This window comes from Netta rufina, assembly GCF_964035555.1.
Source record: "Netta rufina genome assembly, chromosome: 2".
Classification (NCBI taxonomy): Eukaryota; Metazoa; Chordata; class Aves; order Anseriformes; family Anatidae; genus Netta; species Netta rufina.
The window spans coordinates 74,891,414-74,909,536 of NC_140124.1; the positions used below are offsets into that span (position 1 = coordinate 74,891,414).

General features: G+C 37.2%; 1 protein-coding gene across 1 annotated transcript in view; it reads right to left on the reverse strand.

Moving 5' to 3' along the window:
- CDH10 (cadherin 10) overlaps positions 1-18,123 on the reverse strand; it is a gene marked incomplete at both ends in the record, with an annotated part of 60,440 nt that overhangs the window by 13,358 nt on the left and 28,959 nt on the right. Inside the window, 5 exons of the mRNA XM_084283215.1 lie at positions 724-860; positions 8,624-8,877; positions 11,751-11,938; positions 17,102-17,269; positions 17,892-18,011. Of these exons, the coding sequence (XP_084139341.1) occupies positions 724-860; positions 8,624-8,877; positions 11,751-11,938; positions 17,102-17,269; positions 17,892-18,011 (867 nt within the window). The remainder of the gene's footprint in view (positions 1-723; positions 861-8,623; positions 8,878-11,750; positions 11,939-17,101; positions 17,270-17,891; positions 18,012-18,123) is intronic.

Sequence of the window (18,123 nt, forward strand, 5' to 3'; positions counted from 1 at the left end):
TTGTGCTTCTCTGCTGATCAGCAACTTCTCTGAGTGATTTAGAATTAACCCTAAAAATCAGTGTCTTTGAAAGCACATGACCTTCACTAGCTGATTTCAAAGATCAGATTTTTGTCTCTCAGAAAATTATCTGGCAGAGGGATTAGAGTTAATCTCAACCATGTGGTGGGATCTTTGCTTTCCTCTTTGTACTTTCAACATGAAAGTATCTACAAAAAGATGATGTAAACAGTCCAAGAAAAGTTACATCTTAGGGGTCAAGTGGAACCTAACTAACTTGTAAGATTCCAAGAGCTGTAGGTGTGGATACCAAAGGAATAATAAAATTATTCCTAAGGAAATGAAGAAACCTAAAGAGACAAAAGCATAGATTACCATTTTGAACTCTGCTACTGTAACATCAAAATCTGTCATTTTCCTCAAAGGAAAGAAAGGGAACAAAATCACTCCAGTGTTACTACTTAATTGGGTGACATTTCAAAAGTAGCTTGGATATTAAAGGTCATTGAAGGAAGAAGATGGGGAAAAAAAGCAACATGGAGATAGCTGCTGTTATCTATTACCCCAATTTAATTTCCAAGAATATCTTACAGAATTGGGTGGCAGGAAGGAAATGTTTTTTTTTTTCATTATTATTTTTATTTTTATTTTTTTGCATGGAGCCACAGCTGTAACTTTGCAGGCTAAGGAAAACTGAATGAAAAAAAGATCAAATTGGCTTACTGATCTCAGCTGCTATAACGCTAAGATTGTGCCATTGTGATATCTCACGGTCAAGTGGCTTAGAAGTATAGATGGACCCATTTCCAGAATGAATATTGAATATCCTGTCAAGGTCTGTGTGACGATCCAGAGAAAACCTGCACACAAAGAAAGAAATTATTGTTAAAAGGATAGAAAATGAAAAAAAGCATGTTTCACAGCAAGTCAATACACTTTTCAGGTTCTATACATTATATTAAAAAGGTTGCTTTTTATAAAACAAATATTTAGTTTTTGTAAATTTGGTGTTTCTTTTTTTCTTTTTTTTTTTTTTCCCACACTGATCATTGCTATTTATTTTAATGATTGTTTCTAAAATTGAAATTGCATGTGCACATTTATAAAAATTCTTAAGAGTAATTCTGTAGAATGAGGAATAAAAATTGAAAGAATTCCATAAATATGATAAAATAGCGTAATATTTGATCATCTGAACTTCTATAGACCTGTATAAGAATCATAAAAAGTAAGTCAGAATTTCAATATAATGATTCAATGATTGTTTTAATCCATAAAGGAAAATTCTCTTTGATGTACTGTTCCTTTAGACTGAGACAGACAGCTAATTTCTGAGCTTTTCAGAAGTGGTGTTATAAGCTCTCCTTATACTTTACTTATACACTTACATACTTTAGGATATGTTAATTTACTGGAGATGAAATTAAAATATATATATAAAAAATAAGTTCATATGCAGAAATTTCACTCTTATGAACATGCTCATGTCAAAGGACTTTCTATAGAATCATAGAATCATAGAATACCCTGAGTTGGAAGGGACCCATAAGGATCAGCAAGTCCAACTCCTGGCACCACACAAGTCTACCCAAAAGTTTAGACCATGTGACTAAGTGCACAGTCCAATTGCTTTTTAAATTCAGACAGGCTTGGTGCAGTGACTGCTTCCCTGGGGAGCCTGTTCCAGTGTACAACCACCCTCTTGGTGAAGAACCTCTTCCTGATGTCCAGCCTAAACTTCTCCTGCCTCAGCTTAACACCGTTCCCGCGGGTCCTATTACTGGTGTTTACAGAGAATAGGTCACCTGCCTCTCCACTCCCCCTCGCGAGGAAGTTGTAGACTGCGATGAGGTTCCCCATCAGCCTCCTCTTCTCCAGGCTGAACAGGCCCAGTGCCCTCAGCCGCTCCTCATACGTCTTCCCCTCTAGGCCCTTCATCGCCCTCCTCTGAAAACTCTCCAACAGTTTAATGTCCTTCTTGTACTGTGGTGCCCAGAACTGCACACAGTACTCGAGGTGAGGCCAGACCAGTGCAGAGTAGAGCAGGACAGTCACCTCCCTCAACCAACTAGTGATGCTGTGCGTGATGCATTCCAAGATATGGTTGGCCCTCCTGGCTGCCAGGGCACACTGCTGGCTCATATTCAACTTGCTGTCAACCACAACCCCCAGATCCCTCTCTGCAGGTCTGTTCTCTAGCACCTCATTGCCCAGTCTGTACATATAGCCAGGGTTGCCCCATCCCCGGTGCAGGACCCGGCACTTGCCTTTCTTAAACTTCATGCAGTTGGTGATTCCCCAGCTCTCCAATCTGTCCAGATCTCTCTGCAAGGCCTTTCTACCCTCATCCGAGTCCACAACTCCTCTAAGTTTGGTGTTGTTGGTAAATTTGCTCAAAACACCTTCAACTCCTACATCCAAATAATATATAAAGACATTGAAGAGGACTGGCACTAAAATGGAGCCTTGAGGGACCCCACTAGTGACCATCCGCCAGCCAGATGTGGCCCCATTAACCCTTTGAGCCCTGCGCATCAGCCAATTGCTTACCCATCATATGATGTTTTTGTTAAGTTGTATGCTGGACATTTTGTCCAGTAGGATCCTATGGGAAACCGTGTCAAAAGCCTTGCTGAAGTCCAAAAACATCACATCAGCTGGTTTCCCTTGGTCAACTAGATGGGTGATCTTATCATAAAAGGAAATCAGATTTGTTAGGCAGGACCTACCCCTCAAGAACCCATGTTGGCTGGGACCAGTGACTGCATTGTCCCCCAGGTGCGCCTCAATAACTTCAAGAACCATCTTCTCCATAATTTTACCAAGCACTGACATGAGACTGACAGGCCTGTAATTGCTAGGGTCTTCTTTCTTACCCTTTTTGAAAACTGGGACAACATTTGCCAGCTTCCAGTCTACTGGGACCTCTCCAGATTTCCCAAGATCATTGAAAAATAATTGAGAGAGGTCCCGCGATGATGTCAACCAGCTCTTTAAGCACCCTGGGATGACTCCCAACCAGACCCATAGACTTGAATGGATCCAGGTGGAGCAGCAAATCCCGCACACATTCAGGGGTGGTTGGGAGCTTGTCATTCCCACCATCATGGTCCTCCCGCTCAGGGCAACCAGGGTCCCGAAGCCCATCATCAGCATTTAAGACAGAGGTGAAGAAGGCATTAAACGCTTTGACTATGTCATTGTCTGTGAGGAGATCTTCCCCGTCAAGTAGTGGACCTACGTTTTCTTTGGTTCTCCTTTTTCTATTAACATATCTAAAAAAAACTTTTTTATTGTCTCTCACAGACATGGCCAGCTTCAACTGAAGTTGGGCTTTGGCCCCACAAATTTTCTCCCTACAAACACGAACAGCACCTCAGAAGATCCCTGGTCAGCCAGGCTGGCCTTCTGCCCCACCTACCTGCCTTCCAACATTTTGGAATTGCCTGACCTTGTGCTTTTAGGAGGCAGTGCTTAAAGACTGACCAGCACTCATAGATGCCAGTGCCTTCAAAAGCAGCTTCCCAGGGGACCTTGTTGACTAGTTCTCTGAGCAGCCTGAAGTCTGCTTTCCCCATATCCAGGGCTGAAGTTTTGGTGGCAGTTTTCCTTCTGTCACCATAAATTCTAAACACAACCACTTCATGGTCACTATGACCAAGACGGCTGCCAATTGCCATGTCTCCCACAAGACCCTCTCTGTTTTCCAGCAACAGATCAAGGAATGCACCTTTCCTAGTTGGCTCCCTTAGAACCTGCACCAAGAAGTTATCATCTAGGTACTTTAGGAACCTCCTGGACTTGCTCATGTCAGCCCTGTGGTGATCCCAGTTGATGTCTTGTAAGCTGAAATCCCCCATAAGGACAAGGGGAGTTGATCTCCAGGCATCTCTTAGTTCTGCAAAAAATAATTCATTGGCGCTGTTGTCCTGGCCAGGTGGTTGGTAATAGATTCCCACAACGACATCCCCTTTATTTGTTCATCCTTTAATCCTTACGTAGAGGCTCTCAACTTTGCCATCCCCAACTTGAAGTTCCATGCAGTCCAGTCCATGCTTCACATGCATCGCCACCCCACCACCTCACCTACCCTGCCTGTCCCTCCTGAAGAGCCTGTAACCATCTATTGCAGCACACCAGCCACAGGACTCATCCCACTAGGTTTCGCTTATGCCAATGATGTTCTAGCTGTGGGACTGGGCCAAGACTTCTAGGTCATCCATTTTATTCCTCATACTGCATGTGTTTGTGTAGAAGCACTTCAAACGCGCTTCCCTACACACAGCACCTTGTGGAGCTGACTGAAGCACCCCACTGGCACACAGTCCCTCTGATTCTAGCACACCATCCCTTAGCTCATCACCGCTGTGCGTGGTTTTATCCCCTTACCCCTTCAACTCTAGTTTAAAGCCCTATCTACCAGCCTTGCCAACTCCTGAGCCCAAATCCTTACCCCTCTCTGAGAGAGGCACATCCCATCTGGTGACAGAAGGCCGGCTGTCATGTAGACCTTCCAATGATCGAAAAACCCAAAGTTCTGTCGGTTGCACCAGTCCCGAAGCCATGTGTTAATGTGGTGAGCCCACTTGTCAGCATCGATCCCCCCTATCAGAAGGACAGAGGCAAACACAACCTGTGCCCCTGATCCTTTAAGTAGTTGCCCCAAAGCCCTAAAGTCCCTTTTGATCGCTCTCAGACTTCTCGTTGCTACCTTGTCATTACCAGCCTGAAAGACAAGTAGTGGGTAGTAGTCGGTGGGCCGTACCAGGCACTTGACTTTCTTAGCTAAATCTCTCACCCAAGCCCCAGGGAGACAACAGACTTCCCTGTCAGTTGGGTCCCATCGGCATATCGGGCCCTCTGTCCCTTTCAGAAGGGAGTCCCCCATGACAACAACCCTTCTGTCTTTCTTGGCAGATGATGTAGCAATGCGGGCGGTAAGTTGCCTTGCCTTAGGCACCCTCTCCAACTGGGACGGGGTTTCGTCTACTTCGTTGTTCTGACTGTCGTGTTCTAGAGCCTTGTACCTGTCATATAAGTGTAGATGGGAAGGTGAGGTGGGCAGGGAGAGGGCTCGCCTACCACCCTGAACAGGAACCTGCCTCCATTCCTCCCCGTGGCCTAGGTTCCTTCCTACTGCCTGGTGGGATGAGGGGACTTTTGTCTTCTGTGTAGCAGGAGGCACCTGTGCTGTGGCAGGCTCCTGAGTCTGTCTCAGAGAGGGCAGAGTACACCTCCACCAGTCAGTTTCCCTCTCTGACTCTCTGATGCTCCTGAGCCTGCTCACCTCCTCCCGAAGCTCCTCTACCTGTTTGAGCGGCTCTTCAACCTGGGCACACCTCCCACAGGCATACCCCTTGCTGCTGCTGTTGGATATTGACAGGAGACTCAGGCACACCCTGCAGCCGAAGACCTGGACGGCGCTGTGTTTCCCCAAGCCCTCTATCTGAGTAGCCACATCGGTGACTGTGGCTGGAGAGGCCACAAGAGATGCAGAGGCCAAGGTTTTCTGCCTCGTTGATGCCATGGCCAGGTTTCTCGCAAGCAGGCTACCAGTACCAGTACCGAAGGCAGAAACCGCTGCAAGGGAGTGGCGAGGGGCCCTCCCTACTCGCCCTGCCTGCGCTAACTGCAGCGCCACTCCCTTCTGATGCGCCACGCCCTGTTTGCCCGCTCCTGGTCGCCGCGCTCCCTAGGGGCTGCTTTTGAACGGCTGGGGAGGGGACGCTGCTGCCTCCGCCTACGCCTCACCAGCCTCCCTCGCGAGGGCTGCTTGGTCCTGGCGGTTGCCTAGGCTGCTTCGAGTGGCCTCGATGCCAAAAAAAAAAGCCCTGCCTGTCTCGATTCACCACTCCGCTGCAGAACGCATCTGCCCCAGAGCCGATCGCCTTGGCAAATGGTGCTATATGGTGCTACAGATGCTATCCTTCCATGGGCAAAAGTTCTACTAAAATAAAATGGCAGAAATGTTAAACTACAGTCTGCAAACTGTTCTTTCCATGAATTTTTTCTAATATTCAACACTGCCTTCAAAGCTAGGATCGAACCTTTGATGTGGAGTTAAGTGTAATATTTTGTGAGGTACAGAACATTTCTCTACTTCTGGCAGAATTGGGTCAATTTATCAAAAAAAAATCTACTGTACTTGTACAATTTGATAGAAATAATTGTTTATGTTCATGTTTGTATGAACTTTTATGACTGACCTAAACATTTCATAAAGTGTATCTATTTTTACTTACAGTATTTAACTGGATTAAGCCAAATGAAAAAAAATGTAATATAAAAATAATGCCTGTAACATTTTGGTGGGTTTTGTTTGTTCAATTCACAATAAAATAAATATATAAAAACAATGAAGCAACAAACAAAATGAAGCTAACACCAAAATGAATACAAAAAAATCCCAAAAAAGTTAGAACAGCCAAAAAAAAAAACCGTGAAACTGCAGGAAAGACTTGCTCAAATGTTTTTACTTGCTTATGTATACATAACAACTAAGTTACAAGTTACCTGAACAAATCTATTTTTCAGATAATTTATATTTAGGACTATTTGGCCCATATGATAAATAAGTGATTTTACTTCATCCATGGGACGAACTTCAGTGAGGAAAATAGCTTATTTAGATAGCAGTCTAACTAACAGTTTTTCAACAGGCAATAATCACTTCTCTGTCTAACAAAACCTATGCCACATTGTCTCATTAAAAATTCTGTACCATTTCATATTTGGTTGGCAAATGCTAATGAAACTATTAGTTTCAGAAAAAAAAAAAACTCCATATTTATTGAATAGAAATTAAGAAATATTGCAACAAGAAGCTGCAGGCACTGCAGGAATTCTAACTTACCTAGAATTTTAATACACAGAAGCTAATATTTGAAAAGGAACAGGTAAAAATAATAATAATAAATAAACAAAAGTTAAAAATCAGAACCAATTCTAAAACCTGAAGTTGTGATTTTTTTGTTGTTGTTTGTTTAACAATAGTATTAAAGTATTAAATTAATAGTATTAAATTGCTCAAATTTCAAAGTAATATGACAACTTCAAAATAATTTAGTTTAAATGTTACCTGTTCACTTATGGGGTGAACACATATTTCTTTGTATTTAATTTTGATGTTGTAAGAAGTAAAAGCTTATGAAAACTTATTCTAGCTAATTATTATTTTAGTGAGTATATAATGTTGCTTTGGAAGTTGAGGGATATATACTGCAGAGAAGAATTTGATCTATGGGGTGCAAGTTCTTTTAAGGTACTTAAGACCTTCTCTTAAGGCCTTCAACTAGGTAGCATTGAATGAAAGCTAAAAAAAAATAAAAATGACTGAGCTGTATGTGAAGCAAATTATCACGTATAATTTTTTTTTCCTTTTGTTTTTTAATGAACTAAGTCTAAATAATCCCAGTTTTTTGTTGTTGTTGTTTTTTCTAGAAATTTATTTGCCTTTTTTATTTGCTATACCTGCCTCTTCACAGTTATGTGAAACATCAACTGGACACAGAAAAAATATATAGAATAGTATTTAAATTGCTAGTCTGCGTAAATGATACTGATGAGAGAAATACCTGCCACAGTCCTTCAAATCATCATGTGTGTCAGAAACGAAAAGGAAAAACACCAAGTCTGTTCTTTTTCTAGTCATGACTATGCAAACATAACTGCTAAAAATGCCAGTTGTCTCATGCAATTAGAGTGGATAAAGATGCAATGCTAAGGTATTTATATATTCTTAAATTTTAGAGGCTTGGTGTTTTCATCTGCTATCTTTTCTATACATGCAAATAACCACAGGAGAAAATTAGATTCAATTTCAATTCCTAATCCAGTTTTACCACCTGGGCCTCATTAAGAAGCATGTGGCAATTGATTTCAAAGTCAGTAAATAAAGTTCTTTTGCTAAAATGTATTTTTTGTACTTTGTTGGGTATTTCACAGTGACATAACCAACTTGGCCATCTTTGTCTTACCTGTTTCTTAAATCTTATGCATTGTAGCATAAGAAAAGCAGAAGAAAACAAAGTGCTGTTTAATACATTCAGCTAGATGTTATCTAGCTGATATTATTTAGCTAGATATTATCTAGCTGATATTATCAACTGAATGCATCAAGCAATATACACATAAAAGATTTTATTTTTTTTTTAATATTACTCTTTAATGTCTAATTCCTTCGGGTATTTGAGCACACACCAAGACAATTTTATCCTGTGTAGCTGTCACACTGGCAGCAGAAGCTCCAACCAGAGCAGGATGAGATTGGCACTGCATACTTTCCAGGAGTGTTGGAACGAAGAATTTAAAGTTCTGTCCCCTTCCTGGCCCAAAGAATGGTTTGTCACATTTTCATATTCTGAAGTAACAGGCAGTCCTGAAGAGCCTACTTGAAATCAGTGTGTAATTTTATAATTTTTCTGATATTTGAAGTACTAAAAAGCATTTCTAATGTGTCTTGTGTAAATTGAATGGCTGTTCCCTGAGGTGTTCTGAGGCTTACAGATAGCACTATTCTCAACACTGTCTATCACTTGTACATTAGTAAACAGGAGAAAAAGCATAATCACCTTCTTACTATTTCTCTTAATTTCTTTATCAAATTATGCAAATGGTGTATTACCTTATGGGGCTTGAAGCTGAATCAGGATCCCGTGCCATTACCGTTCCTATTATTGTCCCCAACTCGATATCTTCATGCACCTCAAAAAGGTAAGAAGATCTGCTGAAGACAGGAGGTTCATCCACATCTTCTACAGAGATTTTCACGATAGTTGTATCTTTAAAAGGCCCAAGATAATAGAAGCGTGGATCCACGTGGGTATTCTCAGCTTCTACTTTCAATGTATAAAGCCTTCTTGTCTCATAGTCCAGTGGCTAAAAATGAAGATGATGATAAACTATTAAATTACATTATGTATGAACAGATATTGACCTATATACATAATGGAAAATGAGAAGGACTCAAGTCTTGTCAGATCTTGTTCTGGGTTCTGGGAACCCTATTATGGTTCAAATTTTATGTGGACATAAAGACCAATTTCTCTAGTAGGAAACTTCCAGTGTCTTTAGGGGGAGTTTCTGTTCCTCCATATTACCTGAATTAACATAGTACCAATCACAAAAAGATATTCAGTGCAAATTTACTGATTATTTGGTTATCTTTGTAGCTCTTTCACAAGCGTAAGGATATGAAATAATCATGTAAGTATTTAAAATATTTGAAATACAGACTGGACATACTGAAATTGCAGAACAAGGTGCATAATACTAATATTTTTTCAGGAAATACTTTAAATGTACTCAAAACTGCCTGAGTATCCCTATTGTCAAACAAATGTAGCTGGCCTTCAATATCAGCAATATGTTTGTGTTTGTTTGCTCATTATTTTTAAGGGAGGGGGAACTGTCAAAATTCTCTATATGTAGTAAGCTTAATCTTGTTCCTTTTCATTTAATTTCATTGATCAAACATCAGAGATTTTCTTTTTGCAAAATAGATTTGACATTTTTGTCAGCATTTTCTTTTTAAAATGGAAAGAGAAAAGGTTCAGGGTTATAATTAGAAACCTCAGTGGGTACAAAAGAACCCTTATTTCTTCAAATATTTCTAACTGTCATAGATGTAAAGTGTTAGCTACTTAATGATACTGAGGAAATGACCAAGCTGAGAATTTACCTTTTTGACACAAAGAAGACATCTTTAATTCCCCCCAGATCTCAGGGAGATATCGAACTAGTCATTTTCATTCATCAAAATCGGTGGTAGAAGACTTGTGCCTTTGTTTTTAATTATTTTTCTCTGCTGCTTTTAAATACAAATTCTTGTTCATGCAAGATGCCAGAATGACTGACTAGAAGTTTAAATTTTCAGTATAAGAGCAGAAGGATGCAGTCCAGACAATGAATTCTAGTCTCACACTTGTTTTAAAACACAGTCAGAGCAGAAGGGAGAATATCTATGAATATAGACAGGAATTGCAACACTGTGGTGCTATCTGAACTATCTGAAGCTCTCTGAACAGTGTTGCTATATGAGACTATTGGTGTGTCTATAAAGTGCAGCATGCTGCTATTAAGGGATGCGATCTTCAAGTCTAAAGGCAAAGAATCCATGTTAATCCTACTTTTTTTCTAATTAGCAGGCTTAATTTGTCAGATGGTGTATCACACAGATGTATCTACCGTGCTACTAGTACATTCAAGTACAGTTTGGACATCTCTTCAGGCTACACCACAAAACATTGATATGAAATGTGTGCATTATAAGGGTATTCCAACACATTGCAAGTACTGAACATATGTAGAAAAGTTCCTAAGTTCTTTTGCAGATGGTGTTACACTGAGACTTAGTAACTGAAGGGCTAGGTAAATGAACACCAGTTACTTGTAGTTATTCACCATTGAAAACAGAAATCACAATCAAAGTGGCTAAATAATAAATAAATGATGAATAATTTCATAAAAGAACAAACTGAGCATGGTATCTCCTTCCTTGCTAGTCAATACTAGCTAGTCTGTGAGATCTGAATGATAAGCTACTTATTTATCAATGAGAAAACATCCTGAAAATTTTAGTGTGTCAGATTGCTAATAACAAAATGAGAGGATCTTGTTCATTATTACTTATTGGTGACACTTTTGGAGCTGCTGTCTTACAACATGAATTTTTTATGCTTGATGTAATTATTAGACTGTTGGTTTTTTTCAAGACTATATTGATTTAATATAATGGAAGTCTGCATGGAAAACCTCAAGCAAGCAAGAAGGGAATAGCTCAAGAGAAGCCTTTGCAAACTTCTATGAAAAGGAAAAATATCTGGCCCCTGCCTTGGTGTTTCCATACTTTCCCAGATAAACTACAATGCTGACAATGAAGAATATAGAGTTCAAAAGGGAACTCAATGTCATCTTTGCAGAATTTATCTTTACCTTGGTTGCCATTATCAAGAGAGATAATGCAGAGAAAGAGGTAGTGGTATAGTAGTGTTTAATTTGTTATACTATGCTTAAGGTGATTTATTTAAAAAGCTAATATAAGCAATAGTTTGTGTTAGAAGTGCTCCCTAGACTTTCTAGAAATGCTCACAATCCCAAAGAAAAGGACTGGGGGACTTCTGGAAGGGAAAATGTTGAGGAGCAAGAGAATGGCATTTCAAACTTTGAGATCTTAAACCTTTGAAAGTGCTTCGAGATGAAAAACAGGGCAGAACTAAAGCTAGCTCTGAAACAAAAACACCATCATTATGCACTGCTTATGTCTGTACCAGCTGACCTGTTGGAAATACGAGCAAAACAATATAGCTTGTGACAGCTTACATGGGTGTATTTGTGTTTTGACAATCATTGGTCTCCTAATTTGACTCTGTGTGGATGAAAATCTAAATAAAGAAAGCCCAAGTCTCTCTATAATGAGTGAACTGTGCATCGTTTGCAGAAGAAAATAGGTTGCATGAATACTGAACAAATCTGTATTTGAAGTCACAGAGATACTAACATTGGGGATGGTCCATTTTTTGCACAATTGGCTAATGCTTTAAACCTACTCTGTAGCTTGGAGATATTGCTGCCACCTGTTATTTCTAGTTCACCTTGAAAGGAAATAGTATTGTTCAGTCACCAATGAGGGATGCTTGCAAGTGCTAAGCAGTTAGAATTGCCATCACATGATCCAAGCACATTTTTACAATGAATATTTGTACCATAACATTGACAATAAAATCGCTTAGTGAATTTTTTTGATTAGACACCTTTCGCACAGTTATGATGCCTTCCTGAGTGTCCTTCTGTGTCACGATATCAAACATATCTGTCCCATCACCATCTATAATTCTGTACTCTACTTCTGCATTTTTTCCAGTGTCTGCATCAGTGGCTTTGACGCTGCCAATGGCTGTCCCAACTGGGGAGGATTCAGGAATACGGAGGTGGATGGTACCTGTCAAAGAAATGAAGAACCGCTCAGGAGCCCCACAAGCATTACACAAGCTTTACACAAGCCACTACACAAGCATTAAGTAATGTCTGTGTCACACAATAGCTGATTACATATTTTTGTGTATCTTTTATTCTAGAGATTTTCCCTTTTAATACAGATGGGGTGGGCAAAATATGAGGCAGAGAACTATGCACGAAAAAAGTTTAGGTAAAAGAGTGAAAAAAAATGTAGAAAAACAAAATCATAGAAAAATAGGATTTAAAAGCCCTTCTATATTCCTATCCCAAAGAAGGACCAACTATATCTATCTGTACTTTTGCCTAAATTCTCCATCCAACTATAAGAAGCAGATTGAAATTTCAGTCAGATACAATATTAAATAAATAAAGGGAAAGGTTCTTGAAAATCCACAAGCAGAAAGTGTGCCTACACTTGTTAAAGCAGTAATTCATGCTTGATTAAGACTCATGAACACTGCAATTTTGGTTTTGTCTTTCTTCCTCTGGCTCAGTTGCATCTGTTTATTGTGATTTCATAGTGCAGATAAAAAACACAGGAGTAAAACTGTCCTCATTCAGAAATGCTGCAATAAATTAAAATAAATACCTTACTCTACATTTTAGTATTCTATGTCTTAGCCATCCTGTTAAACTGTAAATAAGGATTGAGATCTCTGATCCCATCCATCAGAACGTAGGGTAGCAAAAGATGTGTGACACATTAACACACTAAGAATTCTCTAAAAAGGATTTTAAAATGAATGCAGATACAGCTGCCATTCCAATGCAAATGTTAGGCCATCTAAGCTCTACTGAAAAACATTTTATTTTATTTTCTGCCCTTATTGAAGTGTTTCTAGATTTGTTGTTTTACTTAAACACCTCATGAGCTAAGTAAAGTGAGTTAGAAAGAAAATTCAGTTAACAGTAATACAAAAGTGGAAGTGATAAAGGCTGGTACCATCAACAGAAAAAAGGAATAGGCTACCCAAAAGGCAGCACATACATACCTAGTTACAGATAAGAAGTGCAGAAAAATTCATAAAGGAAGTTAATAGTTTCGTGTGATCAGAAAGAATAATGGGGAGAGAGTAGTAGCAACATGACCTTATCATATATTCAGGAAGACACAGGTGGGGATTATCAGTGTCTTTTAACGGAGTATGTTGTCAGGCAACTAGAGAATGACAGAGGGACTGTTTTTGGTTTTGAGGAGACGTGGTGAAAAAATAAAACAATGCCCCATTATTCACTAGTAAGTTTAAGAGTTTCTCGCATTCTGTGGAACTATTTTTCTGTGCCATTATTTTGTTGTTTTAAAACCTAAAAAAAAAAAAAAAAGCCAACAATTTAAAAAAAATAAAAAATAAACATTCCCATATAACTTATTTATTAAATATTATTAAATATGGAAGGGAAAAGAGTAAAATTAAATTTCTTAGTATTTCATCAGTTTTTTATATAAAACTGATAAACAACAGCAGAATTAATACTTTACTACCATATATACTCCATATTCTATTTATAATGAATTTATTTTCATGCAGTTACATTTTTGGTGTTTCAATCAAGTGTTTATCTTGCATTTGCTCTGACATTTTTCATTACCTTTCTCTAAAACCTAAATCTGTGTACTTTGCTACATTAGTATATAATCTCTGTGTAATCTGTTAATGTTAAAAAAAGAAGAAAAAGTAGCTGCTGCTCCCATTTAGTATTTTTTTAGTACTATGTCGGACTATGTTGAAAGACTACTTTTTTTTTTTTTCAATTGATATTTATACGTTATAATTAGTTTTATGGCATGTCAACTATTCTCTGATTTTTATTTTTTTTATTATTATTATTTATTTATTTATTTGGGTGCTTTAAACCACAACCCAAAGCTGTGCCTTGTGGACACTACTATCCCACTGCAATACCTAACTCATTTATTTATCTAGAAAGTGCTAAGAACTCATAACCTCAAGTAATAATAAGGCAGTGGAAATAAAGAATAAAAATAACCAGAAATCTATCATCTGAAAGACTATTTTAATTTTATGGTTTAATTGAAATCTCTACAAAAGTGGAATTTTTCACAATTCAACTATGAATTTCCTTGTAAGAGAAGTTTTATCTGTCCTTTGATTAAGGGGTATGTGATACTCCCTTTTATTATTTTTGTCACTGAAGACTATAAATCATTTGACTACATACGGGATGCAATGCAAGTTAAAGCACCAGATCAGAATGTAAACTAGAAAAACTAGCATTATTCTTGCAAAACTCCTCTGTAAATCCTTTTTCTCTCATAGCTTTTTCCCCAAGGAGAGTCATGTACTGTTTGCATTTTCTCCACTGAGTGATGAAGAAAAGTGGAAGTTAGGTGGAAGATTTAGTCTACAAACTTGTGTCACTCAGTCATGAAAAATAAAAGAGCAACCTCATTCACATTTATCCCTCTTCCCATTTGTTCTGGAACAGTGTAAAGGTAAGTATTTTTACAGAGCAATATAAGCTCTATACAGGAGCTCTTACAGGAGATGTGGGCTGCCATGAGTTTCAGCCACATTCATGTTCTGAAGTCCATAAACCATTTTGAAAAATAAGAGTCAGACTCCAAAAATGAGCTGACTTATCCTAAAATAATTAACTCAAGGCAGTACATAGCTCTATTTGTAAAATAGAGAATGAAAATATTGATCTACAAAAAACAAGAAAATAAAAATATAATTCTAAAACACAGTACTTACCAAACAATTTTATTCCCAAAATCTTTTCCATCTGAACCCAGGATATTGTTTGTATTTTACTTTAAATATTTTATTTTATTTTACTTTACTTTTATTTTCTCTTCTTTTATTTTCCATTTAGCATATGTCAATACAATGTCCTTAATTCTGAAAATTCCTGAAAGTATGACAACTGAAGCAGAGATGCAAAATCTAAGGTCTTTGATGGCTTTTGTGTACAGAACCTCGATAAAATGTTCAATTTCATTACGTTTACTCAGAGGAACAGTTACTGATGTAACTGTAACCTGGTTTTCAGGTGATCTTTAAGAGAAGAAAAATATTCTGAAGAGACCCTGCTCTCCCTAAATCACAGAGGAATCAATGGTATGTTTTTTGTTTTTGTTTGTTTGTTTAGAAAAACAAAACAAAAGTGGAATTTTTCACAATTCAACTATGAATTTCCTTGTAAGAGAAGTTTTATCTGTCCTTTGATTAATATATAGCTGTAGTGTGCTGCTCAGTCCTGTGAAAATCTAAGGAAACTTTTAATATTTTTCCTGGTAGCTTATAAATCTGATAAATCCTTTATCAATAGGACAGAATAATTTAACTTAGTAAGTACCAATTCCAGTAGTTTCCTAAAACTCTATGAAAATCAGGAATCATTATAATGCCTCTTTGCATTTTTAGATTAAATATAAAGATTTTTTAAAGGTCAATAGCTTTTTGTTTGTTTTTAATTTCAAACAACTTTTAAAATTACATTCATCTTTATAAATGTTTTAGATTTCATTTCCAGTGAAACATATGTAGCATGAGTATCAGTGGAGAGCAAAGAGAAAACCAAATAAAACAAAACAACATAAAAATGCCAACCATCAGAGTAAGACTTAAAACTTCTTTAAAGCAAAGGTCCTATCTGATTTACACTGACAACAGAAAAATGCACAGATATTTCTGGAACAGCAGAATGCCATCTCAATCCAATGAATATGATATTGGACTGCCATCTAAATCATATAAAAACAGTGTAGAAAGTTGAATAAGCCATTCTAGTTATTAATTTCACATGGTGTTGAAGAAACGAGAAAAAAAAAAATGAAGAGCGTAACAATGCATAGCTTATATGCTGTCCTAAGTAAAACTGTTAAAATTAGCTTTTCCATAAAGCTTTGAACATGCAACATCTTTGAAAAGTCATCCTAAATTTCTCCAGAGAGCAGTAAGTAAAACAGCATTCCTCACTTACACAGCACTGGAATTACCATAATCCTACATATATAAATGTAAACTAAAAATGTAATAAATCAATACAATGTGAAATTACAAAGGGACTTAAAATGACAAATTAACACTAAATTCTGTCCAGAATAGGGCCTGTGGAGAAATGCTCAAACTGTAAATACTCAATTGCTCATGATTTTTCTGTTTTGAGAGTATATGAAATCACATGCTGATAAACATCTCAGCTAAATGCATATATATTAACAACAAAATTACTTTGAACAAAATTAGGTACTCCATTTGTGCTATAAAGAACATGCTTAAATCAGAATCATTTGAAACTGGTTTTGTTATTATGAGTCTGAAGGCTGATCATCAGTAACTACTGGATTTACTGGAGTTGTACTCCAGTTTAGTGGATTCAGAATAAAACCTGTACTGTGAGGATGATACAAATCTTTTAGCTATTATGTCCAAACCATCTTACAAATATTATGACTTCAGTACACACAAAATGTTTTAAACATATTTAAAATGCTTAAACTTTACCACGTATCTAGTTACATAAAATTTCTGTACTATGTAGAGACTGATAATGTTTTCATATTTTACTTTGAGATTAAAATGTCTTGATAACTGTGCTATCAGAAGTTTAAAAAAAAAAAAGTATAAAAGCCTTTGGTAAACATTAAATGCCATTTACTTCACTTTGAGAAATCTTTTATCTATCAGATTTTGTAGCACTAACTGGAAAAGTACAAATCTGCTTGTTTTCCTTCAAGTAATTTATTTTCCAAGTTCTTCATGATTAAATATTTAAGCAGATAAAACAGTTCAAACATTTCTGCATACCTACAATTACTACATGTTTTGTTTTCCAATGGGGGAGTGTCTAGGAATTAAGCAATAGGTAAGGGGAAAGAAATACATTGCTCTAATGCTCTTATGATTTCACCTCCAACTGCCTCCCATAGTACTGGAAGGTATCCCAGGTCTTCTGTAGTTATAGTTGATCATGTAACTGTTTTCCTAACAAACAAATACTGTAACATTTAATATTCTGCTTTAATAATAGTGAATAAATCAGTACATAAGCCTTTTTGTTGTTGTTGTTCGTGTGTGCCCTGTAATCTAGATTTACTCTAAATTAAACCAGATGGTGATTTCTAAACTCTTTAGTTTGAACCTCTTAGAGTGCAGGACAACTATTAAATGCAGCTTACTCTGGGGGAATCGAGGTGGATTGTCGTTGACATCAGTCAAAGTGATGTTCACAGTGGTGGTCCCTGATAATCCACCCATCTGGCCTCCCATGTCCTTTGCCTGGATAACAACTTGGTACTGCTCCCTGTTCTCTCTGTTCATGTTTGGCAAAGCAGTCCTGATGATGCCTTAAATAAAGAACAAACAAAATTGTTAATTGTGCCTTTATTTTTAATGTGCAGCTATCTGCTGAGTCTTTTTTTTTTTTTTTTTTTTGTATTAGTCTGTGAAATGTATTCCTAAAGTATTCATTTCATGCTTTAAAGTACAAAATTTTGTTCATGAGCTTTATAAACAGTCTTCAGAACAGTCTGTTTGTTATAAAAAAGATTAGTTCTTCAGTTTACATTTCATGCTAAAAATTATTCAAGATATTTATGCAAGACAAGGTTTGTGGGTGGAAAGAACACCTTTTATTAGTCTAACTAGAACCACTAAGAATAAAAGAACAACATTTTCTAGGACACAAACCTTTCATCATGCCTTTATCAAAAATATTCTTACTTAGAACTTTACACTGTCTTAGCTATTTCAATTATTCCACTGCAACAATACTTCTACTTCATAGTGTCAGCTGTAATAACTCTTAGTTTTTATTTTTATTTATTACAAGAACTACAAATTATGAGGGAAAAAGCAAGAAATATTATTTCATTTCAGTTAGCTTTTAAATTTTTTTTTAGGTGATCTGAGATTTTTAAAATGAAAGAGCAAGCTTACAGTAAATGGAAATAATGACAATTTCCTGACCTGTTTCTGGTTCCACGGAGAAATATGGCTGCCCCTGAAGTATGCTGTAAATGACTCTGGCACTGTTTCCATAGGAAGGGTCATCGGCATCAGTAGCTGTGACTTGCACCACAGAAGTACCTGAAGCATCCAAAGTCAATTTAGTTTCAGACTGTACTAAATGGAGGTCCAACAACATTAATTTCTGATTGATCAGAACCCAAAGAAAGTTTCAGCTAATGATGACTGGATT